The sequence below is a fragment of the Grampus griseus genome (assembly GCF_964374135.1).
Source record: "Grampus griseus genome assembly, chromosome: 2".
NCBI lineage: Eukaryota > Metazoa > Chordata > Mammalia > Artiodactyla > Delphinidae > Grampus > Grampus griseus.
In genome coordinates, this window is record NC_139018.1 from 120,284,221 (window position 1) to 120,296,874 (window position 12,654).

The 12,654-nt window shown below is 54.4% G+C and overlaps 1 protein-coding gene across 1 annotated transcript in view; it reads right to left on the reverse strand.

The window, feature by feature from the left end:
* Positions 1-11,980, reverse strand: part of ADAMTS7 (ADAM metallopeptidase with thrombospondin type 1 motif 7) — a gene marked incomplete at its 5' end in the record, with an annotated part of 56,950 nt that extends 44,970 nt beyond the window's left edge. The window contains 4 exons of the mRNA XM_082648576.1: positions 375-571; positions 1,715-1,880; positions 3,779-4,134; positions 11,881-11,980. Of these exons, the coding sequence (XP_082504702.1) occupies positions 375-571; positions 1,715-1,880; positions 3,779-4,134; positions 11,881-11,980 (819 nt within the window). The remainder of the gene's footprint in view (positions 1-374; positions 572-1,714; positions 1,881-3,778; positions 4,135-11,880) is intronic.
* Positions 11,981-12,654: the final 674 nt, after the last annotated feature.

Below are 12,654 nucleotides of genomic sequence, written 5' to 3' on the forward strand. Positions count from 1 at the left end.
GTCCCCAGCGACCAGCACAGGTCCCGGCACAGAGGAGGGAGGTTTGTTCAGAGTGGTGTGGATGGGTCAACCAGTCTACGAGCTCCCTCAGCCTCTCCTCCCCCAGCTCTGCTCCTGGCAGGGGGTGGAGGCTGCTGAGCCAATGGGGTGGAATGACACTCAGTGGTGTCCTCACAGCAGCCCCAAAGGCCCCACCTCTGCCCAGGCTCTCTCCTAGTGACTCCCTGCGGGGCCTCCCATCCCCTCCTGGACTTAGGAGCTGGAAGCTTATACCTCCTGCTTGGGGCCTGGGGTACACCCACCCTTTGTACCTCAACACCACCATCCCCTGGCCGCCCTCGCCACCCCCCACGCACCGCCTGCAGCAGCCTCACCATGTTCATGATGGTCAGCACGTAGCTCTCGACGTTTGGCTGTCCGTGGTACTCCACCATTTTAGCATCGGCTACCACCAGGGTCTCCACCCACTTCTCTTTGCTGACCGAACGCTGGTGTAGACGCCTCGGCCGCTGCCGCCGCCACTGCTGCCGCTGCTCCCAACGCTCCCGCCGGGGCTCCAGCTCCGGGGACTCTGTGGGCCCCAGACGGGCTGTGGGTTAGCTGCCAGTAGACTGGCCCAGGGCACACGTCTCAAGGGCCTTTCCCCAGTGAGCTCTCTCTGGGTCAGTGGGAACAGTGCTGGGATCAGAGGCAAAAGGCCTGGACTCCCGTCATGGCTTTGCCCCAGACCTGTGCTGTGTGACCCTGACCTGGTCACTTCCCTTCTCTGATCCTGGGGGATGCCTGACTATAAATAGATAAGTTGATCAGCCTCACAGAGTGACTTCGGGGGGCTAATGAAATGGTGGATATGAACACAGTAAAGCACTGTGTCCGTGAGGCGAGCTCCTAAGCCCCTATCTCCCCACACTGATCCCTCCCTCGCTGGGGGGTAAGTACATCCCAGCATATGCAGATCCCCGGCCTAACCCCCAGCCTGGGGAGGCTGACCAAGACCCCAACCAGCTGACCCCACTGGGGACCTGCCCCACTGACCCAGGCTGCCCCCAGATCAGAAGAGGAAGCACATCTATGAAGCTGGGGAAACTGAGGGTGAGAAGCATGGCTCTTTGGTGATCTGTTCCAGCAAAGAGAGTCCCTGAGCTGTGGGCAGCTTGTGAAGTTGAAGCAGTCCCCAAACCCCAGCAGCCCTTAGCAGGCAGCTCCTTACAGAGACTGGCCAGCACTGACTGTGGCCACTCTGCAGAAGAGGTGCTGGGTGCCACACTCTAGGTCTCCAAAATGCAAGTCAGCTATCCTGGGCTGGGACCAGAGTGGGGAGGGGAGGGAGGTTCCTGGCTAGCTGTCCTGCTGGGGTTGGGTATGGCCTGGCCTCACCTGGACACTCGAAGAATAGTTGGCACAGCTGGAGGTGCCCCAGGCAGTGAGTGGGGAGGGGCAGGGAGAGATAGAGACGGAGCCCTGAGGTGGGGAGACGGATGAGCTGACAGTGAGAGGTGCCAGTCCAGGGCATGAGCGGGGGCAGGCCTGAGGGGCAGAGGCCTCAGGCCCGTGGCATGTTTGGAGGGCACAGGCTATGCTGATGTGTCTGTCGGTCTGTGTCCCTTTGGTCTAAAAGGAGCTGGGCATGGAGGTGTTGACAGAGGTTTCTAGAAGGCCCCTCCATGCCCCCAGACCCATCCCCTACCCCAGAGCTGGTAGCAGAGAAGCATACCTTTCACCCCACAGGTGCCTGGAGTCCTGGGGTCCCCCGGCTCTGCCCACCTCTCAGGGGCTTGGCGCTTGTATACCACGTGTGGCTGGGCGTGGCCAGGGCGGGCTGGGACACCATCCAGGGGCTCAATGAAGTAGTCCTCGTTGGAGAGCTGGAACACACCTTTCTGGGAAAGAAGCACCAGGGTCACTTGGGGAGGGCTGGCACTCAGCTGCTCTTCCCACCCATCCCAGAGGCCTGTCCTGCCCAGCGGAGCCCACCACCCCAACTGACCCTGACACAGTGTGCTTTCCTCCCTCTGGGCCTCTGTTCACTTTGTACCCTCTGCCTGGAATGTCCTTCCTTACAGCTTCACCCAGCCAAAGGCTTCTAGGCTAAGCTCAGGAGCCACCAGCCTAGCAAGCTGCTCGCACCCTGCCCCTTAGCCCATAAGAAGCAAGAAGTGGGTCTGCATCTCCTGTGTCCCCAAAGAAAAGCAGGAATTACAATTAAAAGCTTAACATCAAGAAGAAAAAAAAAGTCCTGGGGATGTAATGTACAGCATGGTGACTACAGTTAATACTGTATTGTGTATTTGGAAGTTGCAAAGAAAGATCTTAAAAGTTCTCATCACAAGAAAAAAAACTACATGTACATAAATTTGTAACTAGACTTATTGTGATCATTTCACAACACATAGGTGTCAAACTGTTGTCTGAAACTAATATTTCAATGATATCTCAATAAAAAGAAAGAAATTTCATCACAGAAAGAAAGAAAGAAAGAAATGGGTCTGCTTCCGAATCTAACGAGATGTCCACAGAGATGCCCACTGCCACGAGGACATCCTTGTCCCTGGTCCCAGGGTCTGCCAGAGAAGGAAAGCTGGCAGGGATGTCTTGGTCATGTCCGCTGGTATTCAGAGAGGCCAGAGGAAGGAGGGGCCTTGGTAAGTATCTTTGAGCAGCCCACCACCTCCTGGGGAAGCTCAGGACTCCAACACGGAAGAAGGTTTTACCTCCCTTGGACCTCCCTCCCTGGCTCCAAGTCGGCCAGTTGCGTCACTCAGGGCCAGAGAACCTGGAGCGCTAGACAGTGCCTCATCAGCTCTAGGGGCTGGAGGCCTGGGTTGAATGCAGACTCCACCACTGGATACCTGGGTGACCTTGGGCAAGTTCTCTGAGCCTGCTTCCTCATTTGTAAAGTGGGAATGATGCACCTGTCGCTCAGGCTCAACAAAATTAATCAACTATATGGAAAGGGAGGGGCACAGGCTGGGTAAATGAGAGACTTTCCCAGGCATATGGGCTCTCAAAGGCCCAGATACCCTAGAGCCTGTGAGGTGGGCTGTATTAGGCCCTGCCCTGCCACAGCCCATGGCTTTTCCTGAGCAATCTGAGCTGAGGCTCCCCCCCACCAACAGTGGATGGCTGAGAATGTGCAACCCTCCAACTCCTCCCACACCCCACGCTTGGGAGCCGGGAGCAGAAAGGGGCCCTATCCTGCTTGGAGTGGAGCTGCTCTAACTGGGCACTCAAGCAGAGGGAGGCAATGAGGGCTGCAGGCAGTAGCCAGCATTACCTCAACCCAGAAAAACCTGGAGGTTGAGGCCTGCTCTCATCACCCCCTGAGGCAAGGTAAAGGTGAGGAAGCCTGTCCTGGAGAATAGCAGCCTAAGGGGTGGGGGGCGCGGAGGGAAACAAAGTCATAACTGATCCCCCAAAGAAGAGGGATTCAGCTGCTTTCTAAGTTAGTCTACACACACCACAAACAGTGGTTCTCAAAGTGGGGTGTCTGGACCTGCAGCTTCAACATTATCTGAGAAATTGCCAGAAATTCAGATTTTGCTACCCGCCCCCCCCCCCGCAAGGTACACTGGGTTTTTAACAAAGCCTGGGTGACTCTGGCTCGCATTAAAGTTTGAGAACTGCTAGAGAACAAAGAGGCCTGCGTTGTCCACCCCATTTTACAGGTGTGAATACTGAGGCTGGGAGACGAAAAGCCAACAGGCCGAAGTTAGCAGCAGGTCCGTGGCCAGGCCGGGGGCAGCCCTGCGTCCCGCCAGCGCACCCTGTGCACACTCACCAGGCCGTCGCAGGCGCTGATGGCTGCCAGGCCACCCTCGAGCTCAGGGTCCTGCACCTCGCCGAGCAGGTGGCAGGCGGGGGCGTGGGCCCGGATGTGCGCGCGGCCCAGGCCGCCGCGCCGCCGAGTCTCGCTCACGAAGCCGGGCGCCAGCAGGTGCGAATTGGCTGTCAGGTTGAAGCGCAGCTCCCGGCCACGGTACTGCAGCTCGTAGAAGGCGGGCGCGGCGGGGCGCGCGGACACGTCCCTCTTACGCAGCGCGCGCGGCCACAGCTCGTAGGACAGGAAGGAGCCCCCCGCGTCCACGCGCACCGGGTGCACGATGTCCAACGCTGCCCGGCCCTCGGCGGTGTGCTCTGCAGAGAGAAGAGCCGGACCGGAGTGGGGAGCGGCCGAGAGGGCGGCTGAAGTCTGAGCGCCAGGACTCAAACACCCACCACCTCTGCTATTTCACCTCTCCGTGCCTCGATGGCTCCATCTAGGTTATCGGGATAACCTCTTAACAGGTTTCCCTGTTTCCGCGATTGCCCCTGTGGCATCCCTCTCCCCTAGTCTTCTTTCAGCGTAGCAGTCACAGGGATTCGTTCCAAATCAGTCAGATCATGGCCCTCCTCTGCTCCAAACCCTGCAGTGGCCTCCAGCTCACACACAGCAGGAGACAGAGTTATGGCGATGGCCTGTGAGGCTTTAGGCAAGGTTACCGCTCCAATCTCATCTCTGCTACACTTCCCGAGTTCCCTCCCCTCGGCCACTGGCCTCCTTGCTGTTCCTCAGTCAGACATGCTCCTGCCTCAGGATTTCGCTTTGCTATTCCCTCCACCGGAAACACGCGAACCTCAGTGTCCCATCTGACTAAACCCCTCACTTCTTTTCAAGTCCTTCTTCAAAGCTCTCCTCGCTTTATTTTAAAATTGCAACTCCCTGGCTCTCCCTATTCCCCCTTCCCTGCTTTATTTTTCCCCATAGCACTTCTGACATACTGTATCACTTAACATTTTCATTCTTTTTCCTATTTTTCTTTCTCCATCTCCTCCCAGTGTGAACTCTAGGAGGGCAAGAATCTTCATAGTCTTTGCTGAAGAGTTTAAGTGCCAGAGTATCTGGAAACTAGTAGTTTCTCAGTAAATGTTTGTGTACAATCTGTAGAATGGGGATAATTACTTACACTTTGGGAGCTGAGGATTAAATGAACTGAACTGCTCCACATATAGCCTGGCCCACTGACTGAACATGATGGCAAGTATGATTAGTATGACTATTAGCCTAATGGATTTTTTTTTAAGTGCCTGAGGGTTCTGCACACATCTCCAGGTCTCCTGAGATGGGGAGTCAGAGAAGGACCACCCAGGTAGGGCCCCCTAGCCCCTCATCACTACCACTTCAGCGGAGCAGCTCTAGTTTATTTCTTTCACGTTTAAGAGTTTGAATGAAAATGTTCCAGGGCTGCAAAACTTCTGCTCAGGCCCTTGCCATTTGCAGAATCCTCTCAGAGTCAGTCTGCTTGGATTTCCCAGTAAGGCTTCATTCTTAACCTTTTTTTGCCATGGACTCCTTTTCAGAAAAATGTTTTTAAAAGTATAAGAATAATATACCAAGGAAATACCAAGGAAATTGATTATATTGAAATACAGTTGTCAAAATAATTTAAAAAGTAGGTGTAAAATTATGTGCCCCTTTACTAATGCACTAAACAAGATCTAATGGCAAATTTAACAACTATGGTGATTTACAAGTAGTGATAAATGTCAACCTTATTTCAAGATACCTGCAGCTGTATTGAGATAAAATATTTTGCTTTTCCTATTGGTAGCAAAATCACAGATACTGCTAACGCTATTGTGATTTGTTGCTAATATTTATAATTGAAGGAAATGCTACATTTCACTTCAAGGTCACAAAAATTAAAGATGTAATATATTCCCATCCAAGGTCATGGAGCCTCTGAATTCTACCCAGGTCTCTATGGCTGCAGATCCAGGTTAGGACACCTGCAGTAGAGTCCCCAGATTGTTTCTGGAGAATGCAAAGAGACATTCAGAGAAGTGCAGAGACTGGCTTAAAGCCACACAGCGAGAGTAATAAAGTCTCCCAAATGGCTTCAATCTCTCAGTAACATCGTTCTACATTCAGCAGTCCGTCCCTTGCTGGGCCTCAGTTTCCCCTTCGCCAACATAAGGAGTTGGACCAGATCAAGTTTTTCAAACTATTTTGGCCACCAGACCTAGTCTTCAAAAGAAATCTCATGGGGACACATACACACAAAAGAGCAGCACTGCTGGGGGTGGGCGGGAACCCCAGGGCTGGTGCTCTTGTTCCCCCTTTTCCTTCTCTGCAGTTCCCAGGCTCTGAGGTACAGGTAGGAAACTGGCCCATGTGAAGTGTCTCCCAGCTTCAGGTCCTGCCCAGATCAACTGGCTTTATGCTCAGCTCCTGGGATCCTGGCTGCTCGTGACAATAACCCCTCGAGGCCACAAGAATGCCTGAGTGCCCTGCAGCTGTCCCACAGGGCTCTCTGTGTGGCCACTGCTGGGGCTGGAAGGGAAGCCAAGCCCAGCCTGAAGCTCCATCCAGGCCAGGCCGCAGAAACCCAAACTGCCCTGCAATCTGTCTCCTGTCAAACCACGTGTAAAGCGCCCTGCACACGCCAGTGGTGTGCCCCCCTGCTGAGGACATCCCCCGCGGCCCACAACTGCCCCAGCAGGCCAGCCATCAGGGCATGGTCCTCTAAGAGCATGCTCGAGCGAGGCAGGGTGGGCTGGGCTGACTTGCCGTGTGGCTCTGGACAAATTTTCCCTGTCTCTGAGTTTCAGGAAAGCACCAGTGCAAGGATTTTCCAGACATCTCAGATGAGAATTTGTTAAAAACAAATTCCCAGGCCCTGCCCCAGACCCACTGAATCAGCATCTCCAGGAAACAGGACTGGGAAGCTGTGGGGTTTGTTAAAAAATTTTTTTAACATCTTTATTGGAGTACAATTGCTTTACAATGGTGTGTTAGTTTCTGCTGTATAATAAAGTGAATCAGCTATACGTATACATATATCCCCATATCTCCTCCCTCTTGCGTCTCCCTCCCACCCTCCCTATCCCACCCCTCTAGGTGGTCACAAAGCACCGAGCTGATCTCCCTGTGCTATGCAGCTGCTTCCCACTAGCTGTCTATTTTACATTTGGTAGCGTATATAAGTCCATGCCACTCTCTCACTTCGTCCCAGCTTCCCCTTCCCCCTCCCCGTGTCCTCAAGTCCATTGGAAGCTGTGTTTTTACCAAGAGCCTCAGGAGACTGTGATCATCAGGGAAGTTAGGAAATTCCTCGCTGGAAGTGAACCTGGCTGAACATCGGCAGTACCTGGAGAGCTCTGAAAAACTGCAGCTGTGCAGGACCCAGCCCAGAGATTCCGATTCCATAGGTCCAGGGCTCTGAGGCCCCAGAATCTGTATTTTTTTCTGTATTTTTCTAAACCTTCTGGGGATTCTGTTGTAACCATTTCAGGGATGGCATTTGAAAGCCACTGGGCTGGATAATTGAAGGAGACTTCTTGCTCTGACACCCTAATAAGGGCATTTGGGATGGCAACTCCACAACCACAGCCGGCAGACCTGTTTTTTTGTTTGTCAGTGTATTGACTTGGGGGGGGGGGCGTGGTTTGTTGGGCTGGCAAAAATGTTGGAAAGTATTTAATCAGTTGCTAGTGTTTAAAAAAATCACATAGTTTTGTATAAAAATCTCCATTTTCAGCTTAAAGTCTTATCATCCATCCCTGTCAGGCCTAAATTCACACTTGTCAAAAGTGGCCCTTTAGAGAGGGCCTGTGCTCCCCCATCTGCCTCAGTCTCTACCACTCCCTATGGTGTTCTCAACACTGTAGCTAAATATAGCTTTGCCCTCAGCTTCACACTTGTCTTTCATTCAGTAAAGAACTGAATCTCTAACAAAAATGGGAAAACAAGGGGTGGGCCAAGAAGCCCCATGTTTCGAGAAAAATGTCTTCCCACCAGCCTTGTTATGTTACCTGCCTGGTCCATCCCTCAGAATAGAGAAATGGGTGCAGGGCACTCGTGATCCTTACCCCCCACACAGTGCTGAGAAGGTCCAAGAGAGGGGAGGGGATACCCCACAGATGGACAGGGATGAAGAAAATCTTCATTAAAGGGGCACATGTGAAATGTCCCTTGACATACAGGTATGTATTTAAGCGTGAAGATGGGGAGGGCATCTTGGTGGTGGACACCATGTGGTAGACCCCCAGAGAAGTAGGAAAAAGCCAGGGGTGAGGGGAACAAGCAGTAAGAAGCTTGGCCCAGGTGTGTGTTTTGTGAAATGAGAGACAATGGAGTGACAAAATAATGCACTGTCAAAAGTATGGGCTTTAAACATAGGAAGACCCAGGTTCAGGTGCCCACTTGGCCACTTCATAGTTGTGTGGCCTAGACAGTCACTGAATCTTGCTGAGCCTCAGTTTCCTCAACTGCTCAGAGAATCCAGGTCAGAAAACTTAAGGAGGGTCACAGGGCAAATAGACAGAGAATAAGACAACAGCCACACTCCAAGGCTTTGTTTTAGATGAGTATTAACAGCAGTTCCCAGGGCATGAACCGTCACAGCCAACGCTGCTGAAGACAAGCTGAAGGTCTGGGAGTGCTGAGGCTAACCGGCCATGAAGTGCTCAGTATACCAGAAAAACGAAAGCTACATGGCATACTTCTAGGCAACAGCAGTGTCCTCAAACGTGTGTGGGTGGGAGAGGGGAGTATGTATGTGGCTGGGGAATCGGAACCACTGGGGAGAAATGGCTCCAAGAGCTCAACAGTGTCCCTGGGGAGGGATCCATGACCTCGGGGTCATGCGGTCCTGTTGACAATCCCTGCTCCAGACCTTGGGAAATTATTGCAAGACAGAAATTCAAGTGATTTATAAAGAAGCATCCTCTTAAGTTCAAAAATGTAATGGGGCTAAGTAGAAATATGCTGCAGGTGAAAGGCATTAGAATTAATGTGCTCTAGAGACAGAGTGCCTGGGTTTGAATTTGCAGCTCTGCCACCTACAGCTGTGAGGCCATGGGTAAATTACTCAACCACACAGTCTCGGTCCTTCCATCTGTAAAATGGGTATGATCATAATCGTACCTTAGGTTGTGTAAGAATTCAATGAGTTAATACGTAAGTGCTTAGTACAGGAGATAACATATAGCAAATGTGAACTAAGTTATGACTGAAAATTAGCAAGAGAAGTTCTAAGGTATACTTAGCTATTTCTTGAAAAACCTGTTTTATCTCTTTGCCTAATGGTGTAATAAAATATTTTTTAATCAAAAATTTAAAAATACTTACAGGATGTTACCACTTTTACTGCAATAATTTTCATCTTCTTGTTTTGTTCTGCATTCATTTTCAATAGTCAATTTGTATCGTTTTGCCATTAAAATATTTTTAAATGACGACAGAGTGAGTTAAAAAATAAACAACTCTTTCAACGTCTCCGACAGCTGACCCCTGGTAGCAACAGTGATGGCTGAACCTACCACCACCCAGTGCCAGCAAAGGGTAATTGCAGGTTCCAGTCTCTGGTTTGTGAGTGCATCAGAGCTGAGCCAACAGAGCTAAATCTACAGCAGGATGGGAGCAGGGACTACTCGTGGTTTATGGCTGAGACTGTCCTGCCAGGGTGTGACTGGACGGAGTTCCTGCCACAATGGGTGTTGAATACTTTGAATATCACCCCTAGGTGACAGAACTGTCACTTTGGAGCTTTTCCCAAAGAAATGCCAACATGGTGTTTACTCTCACCTCCTTATCGAGTACCTGAGTTACAATCCAGCCCTTCAAATGACCCACAGTTCATGCCAAAGAGAAAAAATAACCAGGGTGTGTGTGTGTGTGTGTGTGTGTGTGTGTGTGTGTGACACACACACCCTCCTCCTTGAGTCTGTCCTCACTTGCCTGCAAGCACATGTGTGCACACACACATAGAGCTCACATGTGTGATACAGTGTTTTGATGGCCCTTGCTCCAGTCCCAGCAATCCTAACAAGTCCTTGGTTTGTCACATTTTCCTAAAAGTGAGCCCAAGATAAGTTCTCTGGCCTGAAAGAAGGTAGCATTCAGTGGGCAGGGGCCCTGGTCTACATCCCCCAGGCAAGTCCAAAGAAAATGACGAAGCTCAACAGCCTCAGGATCAGGCATCCTGATCGGGAGCAGACTGGGGAGAGCCCCATGCTACGTATCAATGGGAGTACTAGAGACAGACACTCACCTTGAAGGGGGACCCAGATTAGATAGGAGGGGTGCCTGCCTCGCTCCACCCCAAATGGCAGGTTCAAGTTACAGGACACACCAAGGACTCCCTGATCTTACTGGGTCTGCCTGGCAGATTAATAAAAATCACGGCCACCACGTGGTAGGCTCTCTGCTCTGTGCAAAACAATCACATTTAGCATCTCACTTAATTCTCACAAAAACCCTTGGAGGTAGGTACCATTATCCCCATTTAACAAAATGGGCAACCTCATACATGTGTCTGGTCTGCAGTAGAAGTAAAGGGGACCCTGACCACAGGGGACTCCCCCACCCCACGTTTCTCCCACAGCTGCCAGGGGGCCTGGACCCAAGTTCAGGCTCAGGGGCAGTTCCTTGGGGTAACCACTTTCCTGCTCCCTCACCTCCATCACCTGGTTCTTCCTCATGGGTCCCCAGCTCTGGACAGAAGGAAAACACAGGCTTTACCCAAGTAGCCCAGGAGTCCAAACCAGCAGGTCACTCTCCTCTCTGAACCTCTTTCCTCATTTATAAAAGGACTTTCCATCACACACCTTGCAGAGTTGTTGTGGAGCTGATGAGAAGTAAGAACTAGGGAGCCTGGCACATGGTATTTCTCATTAGATGTTTGCTCTATCCCCTACACATTGCTGCTAGATAGGGAGCCTCCCCCCTAAAACACTGCCTTCATCAGCTGCTCCCCTCAACGGCTCCCCCGACCTCTAAGATCTGGTTTAAATGTCCCCTACGTTCCGGCCCATATGCTTTTCTAGCCTCACAACCGCAATCCCTCTGCTGGGGAAGCAGGTCTCCCCCAGGCCCAGCACGCAGGCCTAATCTAGCCACCTCCCTCCACCAAGCCCGGCCGGGATGCACCCCCACCCCCAACACGCACCCTTCCAGCCCATCCAAAGTTCATCCATCCTTCCAGTCCCTCCAAGCTCAGGCCCCTCCTCTCCTACAAAGCCTTCCCGTCTGCCTCGCCAGAACGGCTCTCCCCACTACTCGACCCGCCCCCATCAGACCAGGAGCTCCCTGAGGGGCAGGCCAGGGGTCCTCTACACCCTCTGTTCCTAAATTCCCAGGCCGTCTACTCCGGACGCTCCAGGAGCTCCGCGGCCCGGCGGTCGGCGGCGGTCGGCGGCGGACGGCGGCGGAGCAAGATTCTGGACACTGGCCAGAGGCTCGTCGGAGGCCAGCCGGCCAGGGCGGGGAGAGCCAAGCCCAGGGCTGGGGAAAGAAGCTCCTTCTCCCCGCTCCACTCCAGGCGCCTTCACACTTGGGGGAGGGGGAGGCAGGAAGCGCAAGGACCGCGGGAGACCCGGCCCGGGGAGCCGCCGAGGGCCGGTAGGCACCTAGAGGCGGTGGGTAGGGGCCGGGGCGGGAGCGCGGCGGGGGACCGCGTAGACCTGCGACCCCGAGCCCTCGTCCGCAGCACCCTGGCCAGCCTGCTTTCCAGACGAGGCGCACTGAGGAGGGCGAGAAGCTGAATCCATCGCGTGTAAGCCACGCTCCGTCCAGTTCCTCCGACGAGAGATCCCCGGGAGAGTCAGACGCGCTCTGCGGTACCCGAGGTGGGGAAACTGGAGCCCGAAGAGCGTCTAAGAGGCTCTTTCCGGCTACAGGCAAGGTGGGTAACGGAGTCGGGGGCCAGGGAAGGCTCCCTGGAGGCGCGGTTTCGCGGCCCCAACCCCACCCCTGTCACTAACACCAGGGGGCGCGACAGCTCCAGGCAGAACCTGGCGGGCACAGGGTCTTGCAGAGGTGAGAAGGGGCTAAACCGAGGCTGGGGAAGCGGGGAGGGGTGGCAGGGCCGGCCGGCCGGCCGGGGCAGGGCGACCACCCACCTGGTACAGATCCGTGGGCGCCGCGCGCCAGAGCGCAGAGGAACAGGAGGAGTGGGCGCAGCAGCAGCGCGGGGCTGCGGGGATTCGGGCCGCCGGGCATGGCCGGTGCCGGGCGGCCGCCGGGCGATCCCACGCGCACACTCTTCGTCTCGTCCGCTCGCTGCCCGGTCCCGGGTCCGGCTCAGGACATGCCCGACCCGCGTGCAGCTCCCGGCGTCCCGGGCCCGGACTCCGGCCCGGCGGGCGGCTACGCTCAGTCCGCTGGCAACAAAGGCTGCAGAGCCCGCCCCCTCGGCCGGCAGCGGAGGCAAAGAAAAGACCGGAGAGTGAGAAAGAGAGAAAGAAAGAAAGGGAGGGAGGGAGGGAGAGAAGTCGCCGGCCCCCGCCCCGCCCCTCGGGCTCCTTCCCCCGCCCCCGGCCCGCCCTTCAGCTCCGGCTCGGCCTCGCCCCGCCCTGGCCCCGCCCTCGCGGGCCACTCGGGGCCGGTGCCGGCGGCCCACCGCTCTAGGGCGGAGCTGGGGCAGGGAGCTGGTAGCGCCCCCAGACGGCCGCTTGGCCGCCCACCGGGCCGAGGGCGCCCTCTGGCGGTGGAGCCGAGCAGGCCCCTCCCGACCTGAGCCCCCCCAAGGCCCCCCAAAGAATCTGGAATTTCTGGAATTTCTGCCTTGTCCCTAAACTGTGCTCGAGGAGGCACCCTCCGGTGTGCTCCCTGGGCTAGGCAGGCCTGCCCTTCTGAGGAAAAGGGACACGGAGGCCTCCCGAGGGTCCAGGGTC